Source organism: Pelodiscus sinensis, chromosome 2 (genome assembly GCF_052426305.1).
Source record: "Pelodiscus sinensis isolate ZL-2025 chromosome 2, ASM5242630v1, whole genome shotgun sequence".
NCBI lineage: Eukaryota > Metazoa > Chordata > Testudines > Trionychidae > Pelodiscus > Pelodiscus sinensis.
In genome coordinates, this window is record NC_143053.1 from 108596362 (window position 1) to 108624355 (window position 27994).

General features: G+C 41.7%; 1 protein-coding gene and 1 long non-coding RNA gene across 11 annotated transcripts in view; one reads left to right on the forward strand and one right to left on the reverse strand.

The window, feature by feature from the left end:
- Positions 1–26783, reverse strand: part of LOC112545567 (uncharacterized) — a 246728-nt gene extending 219945 nt beyond the window's left edge. For 5 of the 10 annotated variants that reach the window (XR_016348848.1, XR_016348845.1, XR_012901639.2 and 2 more), the window contains exon 1: positions 18185–26783. This is a non-coding gene — a long non-coding RNA (uncharacterized LOC112545567). The remainder of the gene's footprint in view (positions 1–18184) is intronic. The other 5 variants (XR_016348849.1, XR_016348842.1, XR_016348846.1 and 2 more) reach the window with 1 other exon arrangement.
- Positions 26784–26890: 107 nt separating this feature from the next.
- Positions 26891–27994, forward strand: part of JARID2 (jumonji and AT-rich interaction domain containing 2) — a 295175-nt gene continuing 294071 nt past the window's right edge. Inside the window, exon 1 of the mRNA XM_075921199.2 lies at positions 26891–27955. Coding sequence (XP_075777314.1) covers positions 27911–27955 — 45 coding nt within the window. The 5' untranslated portion in view covers positions 26891–27910. The remainder of the gene's footprint in view (positions 27956–27994) is intronic.

Genomic DNA, 27994 nt, shown 5'->3' on the forward strand with positions numbered 1-27994 from the left:
ATGAACAAAAATCAGGAAACCTATTGTTAGCCATCTAATATGTTAAAAAGCAGAGCTCTGAGGGAGTTCCTGTATTAGTTTTGGTAGACTTCCAACAGGTTAAAGATTAGAATATGGACCTGGTATACATTGGATCCATTCCAGTATCAGCCCTGGCAATCCTGTATAACATGCAGTGTCCCTGACAAAGAATCCTTAATGACTAGTTCTTTTGACTCCATCCATGCTGAATTTTCTGTTTAAACTTATTTCTCAAAGAAAGTACTAATAGTTGAAAAATCTAGCATAGATGGAGGCCTTAAATAACAAGTTTCGACACAGCACACAAAAGAGGCTATGGTTATAGCAGGTGGCATGTTTACACAGACCAATTACTCCCATGGGAGTGCCTGATCATTCAGGAAATGTAACCACCAGGAAAAAAAAAAGTCATGTGATATAAGACTAAATTGTATGTCTATGCTGCAATTAAACACCTTTGGCTGGCCTATGTCAGCTGACTCAAGTTCCTGGGGCTCAGTGTGGCCATTCCCATTGTGAATACCTCCAGCAAATGGAATGGGGTTAAAGAAGGAATGAAATTTACATAAAATAAAGTTGTGAGGGTACACATTTTTGAAGAGTCATAGATAACATGTTCAGTCACTATCCAACATTCTAACCCTTACATTTCTCTCTATCACTGTACTTTTTCCCCTGCCCAAGCTTGCACCTTTTGTTTTCCACCTTCTTTTAGCTGTTCCTCTTTCCCTTACCAATTCCCCTCCCCTTCCAATAAGAAAGGCCGAAGAAACATCTAAGCCAGATTCATCTATGCAAGTATCGTCTCTGTCATTCATATATAGGGAATCTCCCTGTACCAAAATCTGAAAAGAACACCTTTTCCATTTATCTGTTTAACAAATTATTGTGGTTCTTATACCAACACATGCAAAGTTTCTGTTATGTCAAAGGGAGCATCTACACTGCACCATTTTTCTGGAATAACAGCCTTTATTCTGGAAAAACAATACTAGCGACCACCCAGCAATTGTGTTATTTCGAAAGAAAAATCAAAATACCGGAGGGCTTTTTCTGACGTTGGTAAACCTCATTCCATGAGGAATAAGGCCTCTTCTGAAAAAGCTCTCTCGGAAGAGGGAGTGTGTGGACGTCCACTGCTGTTATGTCGAAATAGCTCCTCCCCAGGGCCATTCTAAAGTTATTCCTCTCCACTGCCTCCTGGTGCTCTAAATCAAGATAGCACGTCTACATTAGGGGAACCTGTCTCGGACTAATTTTGAGGTTTCCCTGTAGTGTGGATGCTCTATTTCAAAATAAGCTATTCCAGATGATATCTTCCGGAATAGCTTTTTCTGAAATAAGATTGCAGTGTAGATGTACCATATATAGACAGACACATAGGAAAAACTGCAGGATATAGCATTCTATGTTCTATCAATGATAACTAACTACAACTTTGTCAAGTGACTACAAAAGTTCTTATAAACTGCCCTCTAACACAATACTGATAAATTCAAAATACTGATCCAAAATAAAGTACTGGAAGAGCACATGCAACTCCAATAAAATCAAAAGAATTGTATCCATTAATACCAGATCTGAATTGGACTCAGTTTTAAAATATACTTTCAGTTAACTTACATCATGTGAACTCTCGAAGGATCTCTCTTGGTTCTCCTTACATTTTAAAGTACTTTACTTGCAATTTAGATTTAGGTCACGTCTGCATTAAGGAAATTTATACTAGTGTAACCACACAGATGCAGTTTCACCAACACAGACTCTTAATAAGATGCAATACATTAAGGAGGAGTTTACATCAATGCAATATATGTCAATCAGATTAAGTTGCACCTATACAAGACATTTTTTCAGCCAATGCTGTACATCCACATTAAAAATTTACTACTGTAGCAGAACCAAACCTGGGACCTCTGGGGCTTAGTGCATGAGCCTTTTGAGCTAAAATGTTGACCTCACCTAGCTAAAACTTCAGGTATTATGACTTCACTTGAATGTGGAATTACAAAACATGCGTTATCCTGATGTAAAAATAAATCAGATTTCTGCAGTGATGACAAAGCCACTGATGTAGCTACACTGGTGATAATTTGCCTAACGTAATTTCTTATCTGAACACCTCGAATGCACAGTTCTGGTGCTGGAGGGAAAAAGCATTGGGACAGCATAACTCACTGAATGATTCTTAATCAGCACCAATATTAGGTGTTAATAACTAATAAAGGGGCTACTTAACCTGACTGCTAACACAAAGATATATCTGCCAGAGCTATTATTTAAACAATACATTTGACAATTACATTACTTAAAAATAATCCCTTGAAGGCCAACCAAAACACAGAAATCTATGTGAAAAATAAAATGTCTAGACTCACCCCACCACCCAAAATCATATTAAAGAACAAGTGGAAGTACGGTTATCCTTAATTTTTTTTTTTAAAGTGAATTTTTTTTAAATCAGAAATTAAACTCTTCTGGAACACTGAAATCTTGAATTTGTTGGTTGTATACATTTGGGTCTAATCGATCCTGTCACTGTATACTAAATAGTACAATGTTTTAATAAGCCAGATGCAAAAACAAACTACAGGACCACAGAGTCATAGTAAAGACATGGGATATCACAATTATTTATTTAGATGACAGACTATTGCCCAGGATTAGAATGTTTTAACTGAAAGCAGAACAGTTGGTAAACCGCCTAGATATGTTAGAAGAATTTTTGTCTCTCTCTGAAAGAGAGTTTAAAGAAATCTTACCTATAAATATTTTAGGCTGTAAAAAGGTATATTTTTATTGGGCAGCAAAAAGTTTTCAGCCACACAACTCCATCCTAGTTAAATTGGAGGAGACTGGTTAAAACCACATACCCTGATTTTAAAAATTTAACCTTTCACGTTGTAGAGATAGCAACAGAATTTTTAATTCTTGCCTTGCAAATGGTCCCTAACACACACAAAAATAAATAAAATGAGAAAGTAACATAATTTGTATCTTTAAGTACAAAATGGTTCACCCCATAAGTGTTTTATTTAACAAACTCACTATTTCCAAGTTAACTCCCCACTCCACTCCTTTCTGAAGGGTGGGAATGGAATGGAAGTATCTCTGAAACACATCGCCAGCACTAGGGACATGAACTTAGGCTCTGATCCTGTACTCAGATCTGATAATGCTTGGCACAGGGATCTGCGCTATTTAGATCAGACCCTCCTGTGGGCATGCCTACATGGCAGTAAAACACTTGCAGGTGGCCCATGTCAACTGATGGAGACTCACAGGTCTGGAACTGCAGAGCTATAAAATTGCAATATAGTTGCCTGGGCTTGGGCTAGAATTCAGGCTGTGGGGCTCTCCCCCCTTGCAAGCTGTTTTATTGCAGTGTAGAAACACCTGATGGGCCTCAGGGCCTTGGTCTGTTCGAACAGCAGTTTTGAGAAGTGACCCAACAGCCTGATCGGAGGGAGCAACTTGTACATCCCCATTACCCTTCCATGGAAGGAGAGACATTAAATAAGCATCAAAGGTTGCTATGTTAAAGTAAGTTTGACAAAAGGAGAGCTTTAGACCAAGTGTCCATTTCAGGGAGGGGAGAAATCAAATGGAAATAATTTCACTAAATACTCATAACACTTAGGCTATGTCTAGACTGCTTCCTCTCGCGCGAAAAAAATATGCAAATGAGGCAAAGCGTGGAATATTGCTGTGCCTCATTTTCATAGTTAATGAGGCTCCGTTTTTGCGCAAGAGGCTTTTGAGCAAGAGCTGTTCTTCCTCTTTTTTTCAGAAGGGGGGGGTTGTGCAAAAAGGAGCCGTGTAGATGGCTCCTTTTTGCACAAAAGCCTCTTGCGCAAAAACGGAGCCTAATTAATTATGTAGATGAGACGGCAATATTCCATGCTTTGCCTCATTTGCATTTTTTTTGCACAAGCAGGGACAATGTAGACATAGACATGGTGTTTAAATATACTGCTTCACTGCATGGAGCACTTGTCTTTAAACTACATACCAGAACCTAGTTGTGTCTACATATACAATAAAAACTTTGGAGCCAAACTGCATAACTGATTAAAATGATGTAAGCATTATTGTTACTAAAGCTGGAACCATTTACAACTAAGTCTGAATCTGAATCATGCATTTAGTAGGGAATGTAGGAATTTTTTTTCTTTTTGTGGGTTTAAAGCCGTCCTTAAACATTCTCTTAATGAAGTTTTGTTAAGTGAATTATTTATTAACCAGATACTCCCATTGATCAACATGCAAAATTCCCACTGAAGTCAATGGGACTTCTGAGTGCAAATCAATAGCAGCATGTAAAGAGATAGTCTTCCTTTGATGCATGTATGTAACTTACATTAAGGAGTTACACAAGTAATGTTCTAAAAAAGAGATGGTATAATTTGGGGGGAGAAGGGAGAGGATTTAAAATAGGTTAGGGAATTTATGATGGTTTCTTTCTTGTAGTTAAGCCAGTTCCTCTGTGCTTGCCTTGGGTAACAAACTGGAGATGCTTTGCAATATAACCTTCTGAATCCTTTACTGAATCATGACATTTCATGAAGAAACTATTGAGGGAAAACTGCTTCTTCATAAGACTGATTAAAAAATAATGGAATCTTCCTTACTAATTCCCAACATTCCCCATCTGCTTCTGTATGTCACAAAATTGAATTATGCATTGGGAATCTATTAGATAGGGTTAGAAATGAAAGCATGTGTGCTTTCATTGACACTTGTATACATGAAAGAGACTAAGGCCTGGTCTATACTACAGGCAGTCCCCGGGTTACATACAAGATAGGGACTGTAGGTTTGTTCTTAAGTTGAATCTGTATGTAAGTCGGAACTGGCGTCCAGATTCAGCCGCTGATGAAACTGACCGCCAGTTCTGACTTACATACAGATTCAACTTAAGAACCCCAAGTCGGCTGCTGCTGAAACTGATCAGCCGCTGATTCCAGGAAGCCCGGGGCAGAGCAACTGTGCCTCGGGCTTCCTGTAGTCAGCGCTGGTCAGTTTCAGCAACAGCTGACTTGGGGACCCCTGAGGCAGAGCAGCTGGGGTGCTGCTGGGTTGCTCCAGTAGCGCCGCTCCTCAGCGCTACTGGACCAACCCAGCAGCACCCCAGCTGCTCTGCCCCAGGCGTCCTGATTCAGCCGCTGCTGAATCTGACCAGCAGTGGCTGAATCAGGACGCCTGGGGCAGAGCAGCTGGGGTGCTGCCGGGTTGGTCCAGTAGTGCCCAGAGCGGCGCTGCGGGACCAACTGGCAGCGCCCCAGCTGCTCTGCTCCAGGGTCCACAACAAAAGCCTGGTCTGCTTGGGGGGGGGGCACACTAGCTGTGCCCTGCCCCCCCCCCAGCAGACCAGGGACACGGGGAGCAAAGCCACAGCGGCGGGGTGCCTCGCCTCTGAGGCTTTGCTCTGGCACGGGACCCGCTTTGCTCGCGGTGTCCCTGGTCTGCTGGAGACGGTCCCCAGCAGACCAGGGGCACCGGGAGCAAAGCCGCAGCCACGGCGGGGTCCCGCGCTTCTGAGGCTTTGCCAGAGCTTTGCCAGAGCAAAGCCTCAGAAGCGCGGGACCCTGCCACGGCTGCGGCTTTGCTCTCGGTGCCCCTGGTCTGCTGGGGACCGTCTCCAGCAGACCAGGGACACCACGAGCAAAGCCGCAGCCACGTCCCGCGCTTCTGAGGCTTTTGCCAGAGCTTTGCTCAGAAGCGCGGGACCCCGCCGAGGCTGCGGCTTTGCTCCCAATGCCCCTGGTCTGCTGGAGACGGTCCCCAGCACACCAGGGGCACCGGGAGCAGCTTTTCTCGCCCTGGAGGTCGAGGTGGCTGACCACTGCCTGCGAGCTCCGGGGCGAGAAAGCCCCGTTCGTAAGTGCGGATCCAACATAAGTCGGATCCGCGTAGGTCAAGGACTGCCTGTACTAAGTTAGGTTGACAAACTACCCTATGTCAGCCCAGTTGTGCATGTGTCTATCCTAAACATTTCTCCCACTGGATATACATGTCCCATTATAGCAACAAAGTAACACCTCCTTCCTCAATGATGTAGAGCCATGGGTTGCTGTGTTTAGCATAGTTGCTGCATTACTCACATCAACCCTAACCATCCTCCAGCAGCTGTCCCGAACGCAGGCTGCCCACAGCTGCCCAGAAGGCTCTCTATGACTCCGCTCCAAATGGGGGGCAGGGCCTCTGAGCTGCTGCACACCCATGGTAGCATGGACACTTCACTAGCCTGCAGTGCAGGGGTCCCAAAGAAAGCAGCCCCTGGCCCACGTCCTTACCTCCTCAGTCCCACCAACTGCAGGTGAAGGGTCCGCACGGCTCCCTGTACCTGACTTTGGCTGGGCTACAGCTCTGAGGCCCCAAACCCTCCAACTGGAGCCAGGTCAGAGGGAGCCAAACAAGCAACTGTGGGGAGCCAGTGTGAACAGCGAGGAGCTGCTGGGATGGGCGGGGAGCCCTGGAGGGCAGGGATACAGGCTAGTGGCTGTTCTCAGTCCCCTACACACTGTGGGCTCTATGCTGGCCTGACTGGGGGTGGGGCCTCGAGGGGAATAGGAGGGGAAGAGGAAAATGGCTGCCCTGGTAAGTGGGAGGGCCCTGCCTCCCTAGGTTCCAGCACCATGTAAAGAGGAGAAAAAGGAGATGTGAGGATGAAATATTTGATGAGATTCTGCAAGCCAGTGCTGCATCAGATCATGAGCACAGGCCCTGGAGGGTGAATATTTCAGACTGTATGGAGAAGGAAAAGGTGGACCGGGGAATAGGCCAGGAGTCTCAGCAGGAAAAGGTGGACAGGGGAATAGGCCAGGAGTCTCAGCAGGAAAAGGAGAGGGAGAAGTATGAGGATATAATGGGGCTTCTTCAGCAGCAAACAGATGCTGGAGACTCTTGTGGATCTATAGGTTCAACCATCACTGGCCTGAGAGAGCTACGGTTGTACATGTAGCCCAAATGGATACACATGTTCTTTTCCTTTGTTAAGTTCTATTCCATTTGGCTGTGTCTAGACTGGCCAATTTTTCCGGAAAAGCAGCAGCTTTTCTGGAAAAACCTGCCAGCTGTCTACACTGGCCACTTGAATTTCCGCAAAAGCACTGACGATCTCATGTAAGATTGTCAGTGTTTTTGCAGAAATACTGTGCTGCTCCTGTTCGGGTAAAAGTCTTTTTCCAAAAAATTTTTGCACCAAAGGGCCAGTGTAGACAGCTGTGATTTGTTTTCCGCAAAAAAGCCCCGATCACGAAAATGGTGATCAGGGCTTTTTTTGCGGAAAAGCGTCCTGCCAATCTAGACGCTCTTTTCCAAAAATGCTTTTAACGGAAAACTTTTCCGTTAAAAGCATTTCCGGAAAATCATGCCAGTCTAGACATAGCCTTCATGTAATAAGTTTTTAATAAATTTGTTCTTAATTGCACAGGTTTTTCTTTTCACTGGTTTTGTTGCATTGTAAAAATCTATTCTATGAATATAATTTATCGTTATTAGTTCACAGTATAAGTTGTAGAATGCCTAGTGGTAGTAAAAGCCACCCCTTTCTTGGTATTATACAATGTGACAACTCACAGTATCAGTGCCAAAAAGTGTAAATAATTATAAGATGTACAGAAAGACCACTAAATTAATAGGTGCCTTGGCAGTATTATATTCATAGATGCATACCAAGCACCACACAATTTACTGTGCTTGGATCCTACAGCTCTCCTTTGAGCACTTCTACTAGTCCTTGAGTCAGGCTCTTTGAAGTTAGTATAGAGCTGCTCCACCTCTGCCCTCCACCCAGGTGTCAGTTTTACCTGACAGACATTATACAGGGCACAGCAGCTAGCTATAACCATTACAATGTTTTTCCTCACAGAGATCCAATTTTGTGATCAAACCAATGCCACTGTCTCATCTGTCTACCAAAGCACACTACACAGTTATTCTGCACCTGTGGAGCCAATAGTTGAATCTCTCCATGGTGCTCTCAAGACATCTGGTGTATGGTTCCATGAGCTAGGAGAGCAAAGGGTGGTCCTCCAGGATCACTTCTGGCATTTCAACATCACCAACAATAATTTGCTGGTCAGGAAAGAAAGGCCTTCTCTGTAGCTTTCTGAATAGTCCTGTGTTCTTAAAAAGAGATGTGTGTCAGGCACTCATCTTGATCAAACAACACTGATGTCAGTTAAGTGTCCCTGAAGATCTACAGGTTGGACCTCTCTTGCCTGGCACCCTCAGGACCTGACTGGTTCCGGATGAGGGAATTTGCTGGACAACAGGAGGTCTCTTGATACCAGCTCCGCAGCCCACTGCCCCTCCCCACTGTCGGTTCTGCCAGCCTTGTGGGGCAGTTTGCAAGCTAACCCCAGCCTCAGCTCTGCTGCTAGCCAGGCAGCTCCAGCCCCACTGCTGAATGGTATGTCGCTTGATCAGGCTGCTGCAGCCCCAACCCCGCTGCCTAGCCGTGGCCAGCTTCCCGTCCTGGGCTGCCACAGCCGGAGCGTGGCAGGAAGCCCCAAACATGCTGCTGCTGCCACCTAGGCTGTTACAGCCCCGCCACCTCCCAGCCAAGCTTTCCCTCTTGGACTGCTGTGGTCCTAGCCCCATTGTGGGGTGGCAAACAACCCAGATCGTGCTCCGTCCGTGATGCTGCGGCCCCGCTGTTAGCAGACTTGCGGGGCTTCATGGGGTTTCTAGCTGTTGGTCCTCCTGGGAAGGGACTCTCTCATCCAGGAACATCTGTGGTCATGCCACTTGCATAAACATGGAAGAGAAGCCCCTCCTGTTGATGTACTTTGGGGGCTAGCATAAGGAAAACCCACAGCCAGAACAAGGCTGATCACTGTGAAGCCAGGACTCACCCATCCAATACAACCTGCAATCACTCAGCTCTCAGGCATGCAGCAGCATCTTATCCCTGAGCAGGGCCCGAATCAGATGACCACCAGGTACAAGTATATAATCAGAGATGCAAGTTAGTCCTGTTGCACACACTTCTTAGCCACAAACTACTCCTGCTGCCTTACAGTGTCACAGATTCCCTATGCTTCCAGCCTGTTTTTGCTCTGGTTTCTGTTCCAGCCCACTCCAGCCTTGTCCATGCCCAGCTCTGACCCGCTCTAGCTCTGCATCCGACTCCTGACCCTCAGACTCTCAAACTAACCCCAACCTGGTTTCAAACTTTGGCCTACATCTGGACTATGATAATGGCAGTGGTTTGGCTCTGTCTAGACTCTGATATTGGTACTTAGCCACAGCCTGTCCCTGGACCCCAGTTTTAGTGCTCCCCTTGACATTATCCCAAGCCCACCTCCAGCTTTGACCACTGCTCCAACCACCAGGCCTGATTGCCTGGAACCAGAGCCCAATAGCTGGTGCCAATATAGGTATATGCATGCCATCTACCATGCCACTGAAACTTGGGAATTCTGTTGCTACCAAGCGATCCAGTATGTTCTGCTCATTGCTAAGAATCACCGTCTCATGTAGCAAGCAACAATGAATTACCCTGCACGACATGGCCCTCACAGTGGATTTTCAACTCCAAACTGATTTCCTGCTGATTGGTGGTAACCCAGTATTGCAAGTTTTCACCATGCAATTGACAGTTCCTTCTTCACTGTCAGTGCAGCTGTTGTTCTGGTGCCCATGTGCTAGAGAGCTGGAGCACACTGAGCACAGAGATCTAGGAAAGTTCTGCAGCCATTGTTTGGTTTCCCATGCCTACATTATGATGTGATCACACCGAGGGCGCCATTTTGCTAAGGGATGCTGCTTCCTCTTCCCCTCATGATCAGGGAGAAAGAGAAAAGCACACAGCTTGTGTCATTTACTCCTCTGCCCCCTCCCCTCAGCAGCTGAGAATGAGAGGAGTGCACACAAGCTATGTGCTTTCCCGTTACTCTCTGATCATGAGTGGAAGGGAAGAGCTAGCAGTGTCTCAATACCCATGGCTGTAGCGCCCCTCCTGAAATGGCTCCCTTGAAATACACTGATTACTGTTTGTTTCTTGGGCCCAAAGGCAGTGCTCCACAGTCCGCAGCTACAGAATTGTTTTTTGCTATATCCCACAGCACTTTGTCCATGAAATTGTCATGTTCCCTGCTGATTCTGTTCTTCTTATAGCTTTGCAAATACTGGAGGATTGCATACCCCATGCCTGTAAAGCTCATGACAATAACAAGTGCAGAGCTATGCAGGTTCCATGCTTCCATCAGAGATACTGGACAGCAAGAAGGGCAGTGTGAGTTTGTGGTATTTTTAAACAAGGTGCAAAAATTAGGGGTTAAAAAGGACATTATAGGATGGAGGCAATTGAATGCTGGGAATTTGACCCTTTGCTCCCAGTCACTCCTGCACAACTTGTTTCTGACCCACAATATGCTGCTAAAACTTCCAAAAAGATTGTGTGGTGACAAGATGCATTCTGGGAGACCTTCCCATGGTGCACTGCACCACACGGTCACATCAGCACTCCTGGGGCATGTCTACACTAGGGAGTTATTTCAAAATAACTCCCAAAATAACAATTTTGAAATAGCCCTATTCCTCTTCACAAGCAGGAGTTATTTTGAAATAACAAGCCCTTTATTTCGAAATAGCATGTTGGTAGCGTGGATGCTCCGTTTCTTATTTCAAAACAACAACTCTGCACCCATAGCTCGAAGTAAGCTATGCAAATTGAGCCAAGTATATTGCACAGCTTATTTCAAGTTAATTTTGAAATAGAGCGTGATTCCAAAATGTCCTATACGCCTTCTGGAACAAGGTTTAGAGGGATGTCGGAATGGCAAGTTCGTTATATTTCGAAATAATGGGCTTGCTCAAAAGACATGGAATAGCTATTTTGGAATACTTCCCGTTTCCTGAAATAGCTCCTCAATGTAGATATAGCCAAAATAACTCTCCAGTGTAGACACGCCCCTTGTGACTATACGCAGCATGGACACACAGAACCAAGCATGGATGCACAATATAATAATTGCAGCAATTTTATATAGATGTAACTTGTGTTAATATAGTATAGATATGACTTATGAAAGTTAGCTGGGTTAAGCTGGATGTTACCTGTTATTTAGCAAGGGGAAATACCACAGTGACAGCTGAAGACTAGCTGCATTTCTGACCTCTTTCTGGTCTCTCTGAGGTCACACGTACATGTCTGGCTTTGTAACTTTATCTTATCCAGAATGGAATACTGCAATTCTCTCAACTTTTAGACAAAGCACTGGGTTAAAGTAGTATCCTGAAGGTCAGCTGGGTTTTTTCAGCAGATCTGAGTTCAGGTATATAAGGTTCCTCCCTTCTGGAGTGTGACCAGTGATGTACAGTAGAGATCACCAAGAATTTTCTGTCAGAAAGATTTTCCTTCAGAAACATATTCTTAGCTCCCCGGCAACCTCTTAGGCAGGTTTCTGCATGGCTAGAGCTTCCAGAGTCCCAACTCTTTGGGAGCCAGTCAGGTGGGCAGCTGAGAATTCTGGGGAGTGCATTTAATCTTAGAAACACCAAGATGTTCCTCCCTGCAGAAACATTTTCATATTTCCATGACAAATTAAATTGCTGGTTTCCCTGAAAATTTTTTTTGTGGAAATGAAATTTTGCTTCCCTATCAGCTATAGGGTACCATGATAAGGCAGCATTCTCAAAAATAAAAACATTGTTTTCAATATTTGGAACAAAGCATTTAGAGAAAACAATATTTAAAATAGTCTGCACACTCGACTATTTTACAGAAAGGCTTACTATCCCCAATGATAAGCTGGACAGGCCAAACAACTTCAGATACGTCAGTGAATGCTTGCCTTAGTCTGGACCTCCTAAAGAACTCCCCCACCTCTTGAGACAGGGACCTTTTAAATCCTACCAGAATTTGAGAACTGTCAGGCTTCCACCCTTCTCTTCCAAATTAGTGCTGTAGGCTCAGGGGGAAATCAAGGCAGCATTCTCAGAGTCAGGGGTCCAGACACTGTCTCTTAACAACTCTCAAGTGTTTGCTGAGGGGTGGCGTATCTTGAACAGTTATTTTCCATTTTTCTTGTTTGTCCTGACGGCCCCTTATTAAATGAAACCATTATACCCATAAAGCAAACCTCCCATTAGCCTGGTCAACATGCAATGCTCCCAAAATTATTACAGAGCCGCTTCATTTCTGTCACAACCTCCTATGTCAAAAATATTAAATCACCAGGGAATTGCAAAGGTTTTATTACTCCCATATTAACTAGAATAATTTCAGACAAGGCCAAGTTTAGTTTGACATTTTTATGTCTTTAAAGAAAACATTACTTGGAAGCTGGTTAGATTCCAACAGCATTAATGTTAATGACTGGTTCAAGTAACAAAAATAAGAAATGTATATGCTAAGCTGAAACTCCATTGTTCATCTATTAAGTTAATATTATCTTTATATGGCAGTACATATGCCATTCAAGAGGATCTGAAATCTAATTGCTTCCCCTATCCAAGTACAATGGAGTCAATTAAGAATATTTCATCTTTCAATTCAGAATTGTCTTGCTTTTGTAGGCTAGCATCAGACCCCTACAGCTGTAGGACATGGTGATCATGGCTTCATGATCTAAGATGATTGGGTCTGAAATACCTATACTCCCTGGAACCGTAAGTTCAAACATGGAATGGCTAATACAGCTACTGAGATAAAATATATTACAGTTCATGCAGTTTGAGTATTTTGGCTTAGATCTTAAGAACTGAAGTTTTATCTGTTCCACTTGGATGCTAAAGACTTGATTTTCCCGTAGCTAGAGCCTTAACTTTATGCACAAAGACAATATTTACATTAGAAAGTCATTCTCATAAACCTGTTATGGTACTTCTCATAAGGTTGCAACACTGACCTGGGCTGAACATCAGAGGTGCCTACAGGAAGCTGCATGTTAGTGGAGCTGCATGTATATTTTTTGTGAAGTGTTTTAGAACCCTAACCTGTATTGTCTCATGCTTTGATTATTAAATTTCTTCAGTGAAAGAGAAGTGTTTATGACTAACTTAGCAAAGCAAAATAATATAAAATATTGAAACAAAATGTATATATTTTCTGACCGTATGGATAACTCTCTTCTAAGAAGAAACTTCTGATTTTTCAGTCTGAACATTAATCAATTTAGTATCAGATCCTGTGTTATTTCCAGCTAAACTTTGTATTGCTGATGATAGGAAGACATATTTAAGGATATACTGACAAAAAAACTTATTGTAACAATGTTTATTTTATTACAAGAGCAAAAAATATATATATATAACAAAGGAATATATGAATTTTTCAAATTTAAATGAAGATTTATTATTATTCAGGAATAATCTGAATTTTGTTTTCTTTCTAAGACACTGGATTTTCACAAGTGCTTTGCAAAATCTGGGTAGGTGTGTCTCTTTTTCCTCTATAATTGTTTCACACAAAGTGCTATCAGGTAAGTAGATTCATCCTATTGTGATAAGTACTGTAGTATATAGCTCAACAGAAAAATTGCCCACAGTGGGTGTTTCTTGGTCAAAAATAATTTTGCTTTGACAATTGTTCTAACCATGTGTTATATTGTGTCATCTAACTTTGATTTGTCAGTTTGCTAGTATTTTACTATTGATGCTGTTGCTTGAAAATCTAAATATAATATTTAAAAAAAATCTGTGTTCAAAAACAAAATCTATAACTTCTCATACTGTGGTTAAACTATGAATGCAAATATTAGCCCTGGGTGAATTTTTAGAGCTTTGTTTAATCACGCTGAGAAAGGGGATGAGTCTCTTGTACAGTGCTACCAGCCCACATTACATAATGGACCTAAACTGTATGACAAATGTGCATCAATGCAGTTCTCAGCTGAATTGACTCTTACTTAGCTGTTAAGCAGGGAAAACAAGGATACTGCAGAACACAATAAAGAATCATGCAAACAGTCCCAACACCAACAACTGGGGTAGAAGCAGCTTATAAAATCAGTTTGGTCTAACCAAATGCCCATTTGTCCTGACCACCACAATGACCTTCAACTAAGGAGAGAACAACAGTTGGAAGCAGCAGACTGACTGTTTTATTTGTGAATATCAAATGTTTTATTTTTACCATTAAACATTTTCTTTTAAGTCTGTGATTAAATTGCTGTACAGTGCCATGCTACTACATTTAAGTAAACTACATTTTCAACTGTTCAGAGAGTTTCTCTATCCTGTGTTTAAGAAGGGTTTAAGAGACTTCTTAGTAGAAAATTGAAATTTCCCTCTTCCCCCATGTTGCGGCAATGGCACCATGTCATCTATACAGACTATTGGGAGCTTCTTGGTTTGACTGGCAAGAGAGGCTTCGCTGTGACCTGCAATTGGGTTAAACCAGGAAGCTGCCAGATGTCAGGCAAAGAATACCCAAGTCTGCCACTATAAAAGAAGGATGGTTCAGTACTTAAGGCACAAATCTAGGATTTAGGAGACATGGATTAAATTCCCTGCTCTGCAACAGACTTCTTGGGTGAGACTGGTCTCAAAGGTGCTAAAAGGTTTCTATGCCTCAGTTACCCATCTGTAGACCTTGCAGGACAGTGATAGAAAAAAATACAGTGAAGAGTGTGAGGTGCTCAGATACTAAAGTAATGGAGGCTTTAATAATGTACCTAAAATAGACACTAACAGACCAGGTCGCCGCTGCCAGAAGCAGATGGGACAATCCAGATCCACCTGGAGAAGCATGAGTGGGTGGGCGGGATGGGGAGACCCCTCTATTAAGGTATGTCTACATAGCAGGGCTAAAGTCGAATTAAGATAAGTAACTTCAGCTGTGTCAATTGCATAGCTTAAGTTGAAATAGCTTAACTCAGCTTTTGGTGCGGTATACACAGCAGGAAGTTGAAGGAAGAAAACTCTTCCTCTGACTTCCCTTACTCCTCATGAAATGAGGGTTACTGTGAGTCAGAGTAAGAAGTCCTCCAGCTCAACATCATTTTGAAATAAAAACTTGTAGAGTAGACACACTCTTCGTTATTTCAGAGTAACGGTAGTTATTCTGAAATAACACTGCTCTGTAGATGTACGCTAAGAGACCAACCTTGAGCTGTTTTATAAAACAATGTTTGTGCAGGAAAGTAGGCTGAGTCAAGTGACAACAATGTTCTCCTGAACAAACTGCAGGTGCAGAGGAGAGGACGGCGAAACTGGATGGGGGAACAGTACTGATGAAAACATAATTACAAAGTGGCAAAAAGCAGGGGAATATTTAAGTGATTAGAAACAATGGGTTCTGTAGAAATATAGACATAAGATAGGGAGTGTAAAGGAAAGACAAATATTTCCCACTGGAGAATGGAGCAGCGGTAGCAAATATTAGGAAAAAAATATAATTTTAAATTCTGAATTGTGGGGTCATGCGAGGTTTTTGGGAGTCATAATAAGTATAATTTTGAAGAGTATCAGGTCCAAAGGTTTAGAATATGTCTCAAGAACTAGTAGCAGCACAACTGCTGAAATCTACTACATTTTCCTTGTAAATAAAACTGTTTGGCTTATTCCCAAACAGCCAATTGTTTATTAGTAATTATTTTATTTTATTTTATTACCAGTCATCTGTGGTAATATAAAGCTGAAGAGGCTGTAGGGTTAACACCAATTGCTCTGTTCAAGAGATAATCAAGTGGCCAAAACATAGTCCCTTCACAACATAGCAGAAAAATCATGACACACTATAAAAGGGATGTGCTATATGTGCATTTCTCCCAAGGGCATAATCTAACTTTTGAGGAAGCTAAAGGCCTTTCCCACACTAACATTCATTTTATTTCTTCTTTTACACTGATTCTCAATAATAATTATAAAGACTTCCTCCCTCTGCCAGTTTCAAATGCCTTAAGTTTTCAGAAGTTTTTTTTAAATTGACTCATGATTAATAATAGCCCCAGGCTAGTCATACCCCAAAGACAAGTTCTCACACTCTGAAATGATAAAGCATTTCATCAGTTTTTTTTGGGAAAAAAAACCTACTACCCACAGAGTTGCAACATCACATTATTCGTGCGTTGCTGAATGTTTAAAATCCCACCGCATCCCCAACAATGATGTGTTACACAAAACAACATTAGAAGTCATTGAAGTGTCAGATAGTGATTTCATCGTGTGTCAGGCCTCCTACGAAAAAATGATTCATCTTTTAAGTACTGACACCTCAAAGAGTTATTAAGGCAGAAAAGAAATTCACAAACTTTAAACTGAGAAGTGTTTTAGTGTTACTTTACTCCCAGATAAAGAAAAGGCTTATGCAGGTACTGAGAATGCAGTGGAATCCTCACAGTATTAACCATTCATTCTTTTAAAATGTAGGTCTAACTTTGAAAAGTGACTTTATAAAAGCAGTATCATGGGGTTTCATGTTTATTACATCTCAGTGGCTTCCAAATCAATTGTGCTCAATTTACATCTAAAGATATGTTTTTTCTTACCACCAGCCTTGAAACTCAAATTGGAATGGGAGAATCAGGCTGTGTTTTCTGGTTTGTACACTACTACCAGTCCCAAAGATTATGTAGGTCAAAGTAAGTTGGCCCTTAAAATCTATTCCTTGATTACAATCCAACCCCCACAAAAGGCAATGGGAGCCATACTGACTATTTTAATGGAAACTGGACAGGGAAAGAATTTGACCTCCTTATACGAAATTACATAATCTTTCTCCGGTATTGCATGAGCCAGAATAGAATGCAGCTCTTCTATATCTCCCATAAATAATACTTTTTAGTCTTGTTAACCCTGCAGAGTGAATAAGCCAAACTCATTTTTGTTGCAAAAAATGGGCCTGGAAACATACAGAGGAAAGATGTATTTAACAAGATGGTACCATTTTTACCTAGTCACCTTTTCTTATCATAACTGCACTTTACAGCAAACACTGATCACTCATTTATAAAATACTTTCAAGCTACAATGTTATCATACTTTACCATCACTGGGGCCTAAGAGTGACACACAAAGACAATTTTATCTCAACTATGAAAAATCCTTAGGGTGGTAATCTTCCTCCAACACTGATCATGCTGGATGTGTCTACCCTGCACCATAGCTAGAAATAAGATACGCAATTTGAGCTATGCAAATTGTGTATCTTATTTCAATCTTATTTCAAAATAGCTTATTTCATAATAGTGTATGTCTAAACAGCACCAAATTTCAAAATAACCCGCTATTCGGAAACGTCCTTTACTCCTCATGGAATGAGGTTTAGAGGGATGTCAGAATAGCGAGCCCATTATATTTCAAAATAGCAGGCTTGCTGCGAAGACATGGGATAGCTATTTTGGGATACTCTGGTATCCCAAAACAGCATTGCAATGTAGATGTAGCCTCTATCAGAAATTACTGGGATAGCCTGAAAACTTCTGTAGCAAATATAAGCCCCAAACCCACACGGTCCTAAGCAGGTAATTAGCTTGCTTGTACCTTGCTTTGAATAAGAATTCCAGAGGTAATATTGTGTTGAATTTAAAAGTTAAAGAAAATAAAACACACACAAAAATCACCTAAATTCATATAATAAACCTATCTGTTCATATTGCATTCTTCCACACAATTTCAAAAGTATTACTTGGCTAATCTTGAGTATAAATGAAGTCCAATCTCTTCATAATTTCTGATTTAGCTTGACCTTTTCTCTAGGAGCAGTGAAATATAAGTTGTATTGTAACCCTTCCACCAGGTAACACCAGCAGCAGCCAGGTGTGGGTTCAATATATACGGGTTCTTCTCTATCCATCCATCCATCCATCCATCCCAGAACTGTCTCAAGCCCCCACCCAGTAACCTGGGAAATTCACACCCTTGGGTGCCTCTGTGATGCAAAGCTTCCCCACTCGCAGGCACAGAGTCTGAGTGTGGAAAAGAAACTTTTAATAAAAGGGGAAAGAAGTAACCTGACATTAATTTGGGAAAACACCACAACCAAAGTTCATAACCAAAAGCACAAGTAAACATTCCAGCTCAAGTAGGCTAGGCAATGTCCTTTTCCCCTCAAACTCTTAAGTCCAGCAATGTAAATGTCTCCTTCACATGCCCAACTCTTCTCTGAACCCCACTCACAGTCGCTTCCCTTGGTCAGGGCGGACCAGAGGTTATCTGCAGAGTTTATCGCCTATCTTAAGTCGGGGGAAGTAGGAGGCATTTTACTCACCCTGCTGATCACTCATCATCCACCTGCTCGCTGCTTTCTTGCGCCATTCTGCTGGCCATTCGTCATCCCTTGCTGCCGCTGCTTTGCTGGCTGTTCATCACGCCTCTCCATTGCCACCCTGCTAGCTGCTCATCACATCTTCTGCTGGCTTGTGGTGGATTTGGCTCTGGTGCAAACCTAGTGATTTCAATTCTCAGCTCAAAGCACAGTCCAGCCACAAGAGATCCAGCATTCACTGACGTAAATTTACATACAAATTTATGGAGCTTTTCTTTAACTCTATCATTGAAATACTAGAGAGAAACCCATTGAACCAGTCTCATAGCACAGGCCTGGAGGACATGCAGTCTGCTGACTCACCTTCCTCCCCAGCTTAAACTATAGGGCTCTGGAAGATGAGTCTCTGTCCTTCCAAGTATATTTACACTGACAGGGCCTCTCCTTTGAACTGAGTTAAACACAGTCTGACTTTTCTGCGTTCTCCCAATAACTGCAAGCATTGGTGGTCATATCTTACATTTCCTGCACTTAGTATTAACTCAGTTTGTGACCCCAAAACAGCCAAATTGGTTACAATGGGCAAAACACCTTCTCACAGATGAATATCTACCATGCCTAAGTGAACTGAGTGAGCTATATTTACATAAAATCATATTCTCTTTTCCTTACATTAAATTAGGTAGAAAAGTATGGTAACGTTAAAGCTTGAATCAAATTTAAACAAATTATTTTTTGTAAACATTACATCATTAAATGCATCATTTGCCCCTCCCCAGCCCAGTCCTAAATTATACTCCAATATATCTGGATAAGAAAAAGTGTGTATAAATGTTTATTAAACATGATAATTTCTTTTTAACTACATTAAAAGCTAAAATGTTATGTTGCAACAGTTGGTAAAAAAAAATTATGAAATAATCATGGGAATTTGCACAGCAAACATAATTCTTAGTGAGTTATTTCTTTACAAGCTACCTGCAACATTTTATTGAGCATTTAGGGGTTAGAATACTGTATGTCTCTCCAATGCTCTAGAAAGCATGGCACTGTTCTTGCAATTGTTTATATACATATAATCCAATGACGTATCAGGCCTCCTTTACACAGTACAACTATACTTTCATAATAGGTATGTGCCACTTTCATCTGACTAAATGTCAAAATACATGTTTGATTTGTATCCACTTCCTCTGGATAATTATCACAGCCAGGTATATCTGTGTTTATTTGTACACATTTACTATGCATCCAGAACCAGGTTTGTATCAGTGTGTTTTAGTAAAATCTAGGTTAGCTAACCCACAGTGGCTCATCAGAGGATACAATTATTGGAAGACATGCATACACACCTGAAGCATGTGGGACAATGAATTCTGGGATGATCCCCCCCATCTCTCCCCCTGGCCCATGAAGAGAGCTCTGGGAGGAAAATACGACAAACTGGTTACAGAATAAGGGGTTCTGTCTACATTGCCAAAAACCCACTTCCAAAAACCACAATGCAACAAATTGGTTATCATGACTACCATGTACTAGCCTGAGCCACTAGCAAGGGAGAACCACAGACAGATGCCAAAAACAACTAGCCAAGGATTAATCACATTGCATGTTCAAAGAAGCTGCTTTTAGAATCAGCCATGATATTATTAACTGGTTACAAAACCCGTTAAATATTTTTGTGAAATATGTTCAGTTTCCATTGTAGGTACTTTAGACTCCATATACAAATTGCAGAATTAACGCTCTTTTTTGCTTCTTCATTTGTGGGACAGTATCTGGTAGTATCCATTTTCTCTTCCTCTACAATCAATAATTTTTTTTTTCCTAAAAAGAAACAAGAGACTGCCCTCATTTTACAGTCAGTAATTATTATTCTGTTGCATTTGAACTACTATCCCTAGATGAATTATCTAGTTATAAGGAAGAAAATTAAGTTTGAGGGCTTCATTGCATAGCATACACTATATATCTTGGAAAACATGATTACCGCTATAAGCCATTAGGCAGGAGGAAAGTAGAACTTCCTTGCATCAGTCAGTTCTTACAAGGATATCAGGTATACAATACTAATAACCAGTTATAGTTTAGTGGCTTTTGCCATAACTTTTTTGCTTTATAGTATGTAAAATATATGTAGTATGGTTATAAAGATTATGTAACAAACACTTTATATGCATACATATTACACACAGAAAATTATACTGAAAGCACATTAAAGTTGCAATGTCAGACTCTCAAAAGTTAGGAAATGTCAATTTAGTTTGCTTGGGCAACCTTAATTTGCCTCCTTTGTGCATCTGCATTATGACACTCTTTAACTGCATGATCACATACTATTTTTCTCCTCAGAACCTTACTCATTCGCTGCACAAGAAGGCTGTGCTCTAGAGAAGAAACTGGGTCATACAGTGAAAGACACTGTAGTCTCCAGGACAAAATTCACCTGCTTTAACCATGAGACCATGCTATTCTTTCTGTAGTCCTCAGCCTCATTCAGTCCATGCCTTGCAGTTTCTATAAGTGAGACAAGTTTTAATTTGATGCGCCGATGCCTGGTGACACAGTACCCAAAATCAGAATGTTCACAGAGACTTGCTCAGAAATGATGACGGGTATAAATTAAAACCAACGTAGTTATATTGGTGTAAGTTTCTGTATATATAAAGCCCACATGGAGAGTTTCATGACTTCAAAAGTCCTTCATTCTCCCCTTTAGAAGTCTCCTCAAAGGTCCGCCTTTCTTCCCTGTTGAAGTCTGAACAGTTAGTTGACTCTTTGAAAATGCAGTTCTACTTTATCCTTTTTTGGTTCCTCAAGACAGAAGGACTTCAGGGACAAAATATACTATCAGGTTATGTCCACACTCTAGACGACAAACTCAAATGAGATGTTAAAGTAAGGAAAGAAAATTCTGAAGTTATAGAAGGCTACTGCATATAAAGATAAAAACTAACAAAACATGTAAATGGTATTACGAGCTTTCGTGGGCACAGCCTACTTCTGAGAGGAAGCCATTAAAAATAATTTTTCTATGTATAAGGTCACAGTTTTCCTATATGGTGTTTTGGGACCTCCCTGGATTAGAAGTGAAAGCTGTGCCCCAGTGGGAATCTGAAAAAAAAAATCACATTTTTCAATTACATAAAAGTTATTTCTAGTCTTACAGAAGCTTAAGATGTTAGACTCAAGTCATATCTATTTTAAAAAATGAGTTCTGTGGCACTTTAGGGCATCTACACTGTGGAGTTATTTTGAAAAACTCCCCTTATCTCAAAATAACAAGGCAAGCGTCCACACTACCAAGCCTGTTATTTCCAAATAATGGGGTTACTTAGAAATAACTCCTGCTTATGAAGAGGAATAAGCTTATTTCAAAAGTTATTTCAGGAGTTATTTCAAAATAACCTGGTAGTGTAGACATAGCCTTAGAGACTAGCAGATTTATTAGAACATAAAACCCACTTTATTAGATGAATTGGTGTAAAATAGGTGTATCTACTTTAGGTATAGAAAACTAATTTATTTTGGGCAGGCATAATTTGGGGGAATATATGCTACATTTGAGGATAGGTATCCAGAGGTCATTTGTATGAAGTGGTAATCGGCCATCTGTTCACATACAATCACAGATTACCCTGGATACAAGGTTCCTTTTATGGTTAGGAAAATTTGGCATCATGCCCTTTGTTTGCAGGCTGTTATCACATAAATTCAGTCCATGTACTTTCTGCCTCTCCTGTACGGGTTATACCAGTTTTCTGTTGAGAGAGAAACCAGAAAATGACTAATTTGGTCTGTAGATCATCTCACTGTGTTACTAGATATACCCTGACCCTACTCATTGGCTTCCTGAAAAATCTTGCCCCAGAAGAACTTTAAAAGTCACCAGTAAAAATTATGCCTGAATATTTGCCTTCCAAGTTCAAAGGCACATCAGAGCACATGACCCTCCCTGGCTGTGGTGGGGGAAAGAAAAAGAAATGAAGCACTTCCATAAATATCAGCTATGAATACTTCTCTTTTGGAAAGAGACACCAGTCCATGGATCTTTTTCCAGTGTTTCTGAAACAGATTTTGTCCATGCCAGGGCTGCCTTCAGTCATCAACTGGCTACAGAATACCATGCAGAATTCCTACTTCACAAACAAAGAATCTACTCAGTTTTCAATAGGATCCTTGGTATAATACTGCCCTATATGAGAATTAAAATATTTCACTATGGAAGAAAAAGTTACATCTGCCTTAAAGGTAATCAGATTATATTGGTTTTGCTTTACATTATAAAAATACGTTGCTTGCCAACTCAAAGCACTTAGATCTTGTAGGAAATTCCCATTTAGATTTGGTTGGATTTTCCAGTACCAAGCTGAGAGGAGTACCTTGACCTAGTTTTCACCCAGAAAGAAAATATTTTCTTGTTTTTCTCTCTTGCTCTGGGAACTTGTCAAATGGAATGTCCAAGACTGAAAGTACCATGTAAGCATTGTCTCAAAACAGTGTAGAGCAAATAGCTCATCTTGCCTTGCCTCCCTTGGGCTCCAGTTCAGAAAGCTGTTCTTCCTACAAAGAGGACTCAAAACTCATAATGTTTCCTGTATTTTGCATGCTCTTCTCTCCCTCCCCCCTCCCCCAAGTCAAAGCTATTGTACCTGGAATTATTCATTACAGAAGAATCCAAAGAGCATAAGAGTCTTCTCCTTTTGTATCTTGTCTTTCCAGAGACTAGTGCCATTTAAAAGGCATATCCTTCAGAAAGCAGATCTTATGCCTTGCCTGTGATTGACAGGTCTGGTTCTGCCACCAAGGTGGCAAGCAACAACAGAATATACTGATCTTACTGACGCAGAAACTCAACTTCACTTTCAGATTTCTGTCTGGAAGACAGAACAGCACTTTTGATAAAATGAACAGATTTGATCTAGAAATCAATGACACACAAACACAGGACTCCACAATGCCATTTTTGTCACTTTTCAAACATGTCCAAGGTGGAATAAGTTGATGATAGCTAAAACTAAGCTCACTATTAAGTTAAGGTAGCCATAGGAGCCCCAATCAAATTCAGTGGCAACCACTGATGTCAACAGCAGTTAAACCAAATACATGATATTGACTACATAATCACAGTACCAGTGTTTAATAAGTCATTTATGTAAAACAATCTATCTTAAGTCAGACAACATAGTACTGAGGTAGTGAAACATAGTGGGATAAGGGCAGGATTCCAGAACAACCATGGATGTGTAACTTCTCCCACAACAGCTTGTGAGAACATAACATAGTCTTCAGCAACAACTGCTCAAATCTCTACCAACTGAGCTAAAAGAGAAACCACAATAGCACTCTCTTATCTGTTATGTGGAACAGACACTAGCTGGAAACATGACACCTTGTGCCAAAGCCAAACACTAAAATTTCAGGGGTTAGCCAAGTTAGTCTGTACAGGAAAAAAAACAACAAATGGTCTGGTAGCACTTCATAGACTAACAAAACATGTAGATGGTATTATGAGCTTTCGTGGGCACAGCCCACTTCTTCAGATGACCGGAGTTCATATGAAACTTATTATTAAATTTAAATTGAGTTCATATGAAACTCCGGTCATCTGAAGAAGTGGGCTGTGCCCACGAAAGCTCATGAAAACATGTAGATGGCATGTTAGTCTATGAAGTGCTACCAGACCATTTGTTGTTTTTTTCCCCTTGCCTAAAAAGCAATCTGAAGGTGGAAAAATGGGTTAAACCTTCTATTTTTTTTGGCTTTTTCATGTTGTACCACAGAAAACCGGATAGATTTGTTTTAAAATGTTTTGATTTTTGATAACTTAGAAATATCAGGAATGTCTAGCCCGATTTAGCTGGAGGTCTCCTTGGAGGATGAAACATTATATGGAATAGGACCTTTTACAGTCCTTCAAGAGGCAGAATACTTTATCTTTGAAAAGTGTTTTTTCTTAAGTCTTTAAGTTGAATAAAAACCTTAATATAAACAACGGAAAAGTAAACAGTGTATAGAGAAATTACTTGTACATTAGTTAGATTGCAATTCCTTGTTTCCGATAATGCAATAATTCTACTATTTTTCAGTTTTCAATAGAACCCTACCAGAAAAAAAAAAGTAGTTGAGATCTGAATTTGTGAAGTAAAGCACAGAAAAAGAGACTTTTATTTTAAAAAAAAATAATAAAACCTAACCCGACTTGTACGCCCACTGTATACGTCATGAAGAACCAAAAAGCAGGCGTTTTAGCCCACTTCTAGCATAAGAACATTCTATTCAAGTGATGAGTAACAAGCCAGCTTATGAGTATATTTCTAATTTAGGATGAAGCGTGCTAAAATGAAGCTATCACTCCATTTGTGTATATAAATGCTATAAATAATCCTATGTGGCTTTCTATAGCTATTTGCAATGGAACTTAAAATGTATTTTTATTATGATTACAGTTTTTAACAGAGTTTATGTTGCATAAAGATAATTTTAAACTTTATGAAACTGAGAACTAGAACTTAAAAAAATTAAAAAGTGGCAGATTAGAGGAAACCCTGATATAAATAGCAACAAATATGGAAAAAGATTAAGGGAAAATTAGGATATTAAAAAGTAACCGTTTTACATTTAACATAATAAACACAGTTTGTGAATTAATTCTACAGGATGTGAGTAGATGTTCTCTTTTTAAGGGAGGAAGGATGGTTTTGTGGGTAAAGCATATGATTAGAGATCATAAGCTCTGGGTTCTATTACTGGCTCTTCTCCAGACTTTATGTGACATTGAGTAAAATCACTTAACCTCTTTGTACCTAAATTTCCATATCTGTAAAGTGAAAATATTATTACCTCAGAGGAATGATGTAAGACTAGATTACTATTCAGGAAGTGTGCTAAGAGCCTCACTTAGAAGATGTTATAAAGTATATTATTTGGTTGCATGGAAAGGGAGAAACAGCCAATGGTCTGAATACAAAATTAGTAACTAGAAACATCAAAGTCTTTCACAGACTTATAACATTAGCATAAAGTCACTCAAATTTCTCTATTCCTGTCACTGTTTCTCATCTGAAAACAGAAATAATTCTCTGCCTCTTAAGACCTAACTAAGGTGTTATGTTTGAAAACGTAAGCTTTCTTATCACTGTTTTCTCTCCACTACTCTTTCATAAAGAAATTAATGTATTTGAGCAATCCTCAACCACACACGCATTTAAAATGTGGTTTTAATAATAAATTTCCTAGCTTGTATACACTGCTATGTCCATTTATTTACATAATTAAATCAGGTGACCATTTGATTTTTGCTTACAAACAAGGGGAACCCACCCCCTTCAAACATTCTGGAAAAAGCAAAAGGCACAATAATTTAATGAAGACTCAGGAGATTAAAACATCATATACAATGAACTACAGTAACTGCTGCATTTACAAGAGTGTGTTTGTTTTCATTCCTGGGAAATTTACCTTGATCAAACATTACAAATCTTCCCCTTTGCAACACACCTTGGCACCAGCAAAACTAGGGAGGTTTTTAAAATCTTTCAAACTATAGGATTATTATGTGTGTTATTTTACTAGTCCTGCTGTTGCTGCCTACAAGCTCTGGCTCTTCAGACTAATCCAGTGCAGCAGCAGGGATTTTGCAGCATTACAGGAGGAGGGACAGCAGGGGAGGGAGAAGTAGTGACCTCAGAGTACCTTGAGCAAGTTTTATATAAACCAGGTAAGCTGTCCTGAGGTGACACTCACTGAAAAGCTAAGAAGCAGACTCCCAATAACTAAAAGGAAAGCAAGAGGTCCCTTTAGATAATATAGGTAACTTTCATTTTTACTGCAGTTTCCTAGCCCAATCCAGGCACACTAATCCTCATTCCACCGCAAAGGAAAACCGCCCTGCTCTCCCCATTGCGCCTGCTTCATCCCCACCCCCCACTTTTGTAGCTTGCCAAGAAAGCCCCATTTCTCCTCCCTCTAGCATATGGCTCCTCTGCCTGCTATAGCCTACCAAGGAAAGGTAGTACCTGCCTCCCCCAATAGCCTTCCTTTCCTCCCATCTCCACTAACGGTATCCCTCTCCCACTGGCTCTTAATTAAACAACCCCCCAGCATTTCCTCCTCCCTTCCAAGGTCTCCCAATTAAGGGCATTTTGGAGTTTTCCCTCCTCCCCAGTTCTCCAATGACAGGAAGAGCCCAGAAGGGCTTGAATGCAACCTTGCACCACTGCAGTCTCCCCGTAACAGATGCCATGCACCTTTTTTCCCCACAGGCTCGTGCATAGCGGGGCCCCCACTTCCTCCAGCCTCTGCTGCGCCTTCTTCCCCCCCCCCGTTTCCGAGCATTGCAGTTCCCTTCGCCCTCAACAGGATCCCACCCCTGGAGCCTCCCAGTCAGAAACCCCCGCTCCCCGCAGGCATCTGCAAGCGACAGCCCCGCGCCGGCCAACATTCCACGGCTCGCGCCCCGGCTTCCGCGCTCCAGTCTCTATCGAACGTCCGCCGCCCGCGGGCAGGAGAGAGTCAGGGATGAGGAGGGGGGAGACGTTCCACACGGAGCATCCTCCCTCCCAGGCAAGGCAACCAATCAAACAGCCCCGGCGCCTTAGGAGAGGAGGGGGGGGCGGGGCGGAGGCGGCTGAGAGAACGCGACGGCAGCGACACGTTCCTGCCCGCGCGGGGCAGACTGGGAAGTGTAGTTTCTCCTCTCCCAGCCGTAGCCATTTTGTGGTGAAGGGAACTACAACTTTCCCAGCGCTCCGGGAGCGTTCCAAGGGGGCACGCGGAGAACCCGCGGCGCGCTGGCCGGCGAGGCCCGGTGCTGGTGGCCCGGCGCGTGGGAATGTGACGGGGCGAGCGGCTCGCGGGGCCGGAGGATCATTCAAGAGCTTTGCAGACAGGCCGGGGGGGGGGCAGGCGAGGGGGCGACTGAGCGTGCCGCGCTAGGGATCATCGCCCAATTCCCCGCTTCGCTCCCTCGCAGTGGCCGCGGCGGCGGCTCGCCTGAGGCCAGCTTTGAATGCGAAAAGGGGGGCCGAGGTGTTTGACGTTTGCCCTGCACGAGGCGCTGTGCTGGGCTGGCTGCGGCTGCTGCATGCGGCTTGGCGGGGGCTTGCGGCCAGGGCCTGGGTGAGAATTGAGGCCAAGCCCTAACTGAGAGATTAAAAAAAAGCCCAGGTCCATTTAAAGTTGCTGTCGGAGCGCTGCTCTCATTGGTTAGGGGAGAGCTGGAAGAGCAGGGACACACACAGTGCGTGCAGCCTTCACTGCTGCTAGAGGAGCTGCTGCTGCTGGAGTTGTCTCTGTTGCTTTCCCTTGCTGCAGCAGCATAAACGTGACTTCCAACATTTTTATTTATCTTCTCTTTTCCACCCCTTCCCTTTTGCAAGATGTAACTACAGCTCAGACACTAAGGACCTACAGATCGTGGAGGTGGCTTGGGAAAGAGAAAGGGGGATTTCAAGGGCGTCGTTTTTGTGTTAGGGAGAAAATTTCCATTATGAGTGTTTCTCTAAAGTGATTTTTTTTTGTTTGCTTCGCATTCGTCTCTGGTTTTCCCCATTCCCCATATATCGGATTTATGGCAAGGAAAATCACATTGTGAGGAAAGAAAGTCGGATTACAAGATACTACTACAAACAAAAACTGGATTTTTGGGGGTATTTGAACAAAAAAATTGTTTCGGCTTTACTTCATGAAGCAAGTGTCCCCTTTTGCAATCAGAATTTGGATACCAGAATGAGTAAAGAAAGACCCAAGAGGAATATAATTCAAAAGAAATACGTAAGTGGTCATAACATATATCATTTGACTCCCAGTTTT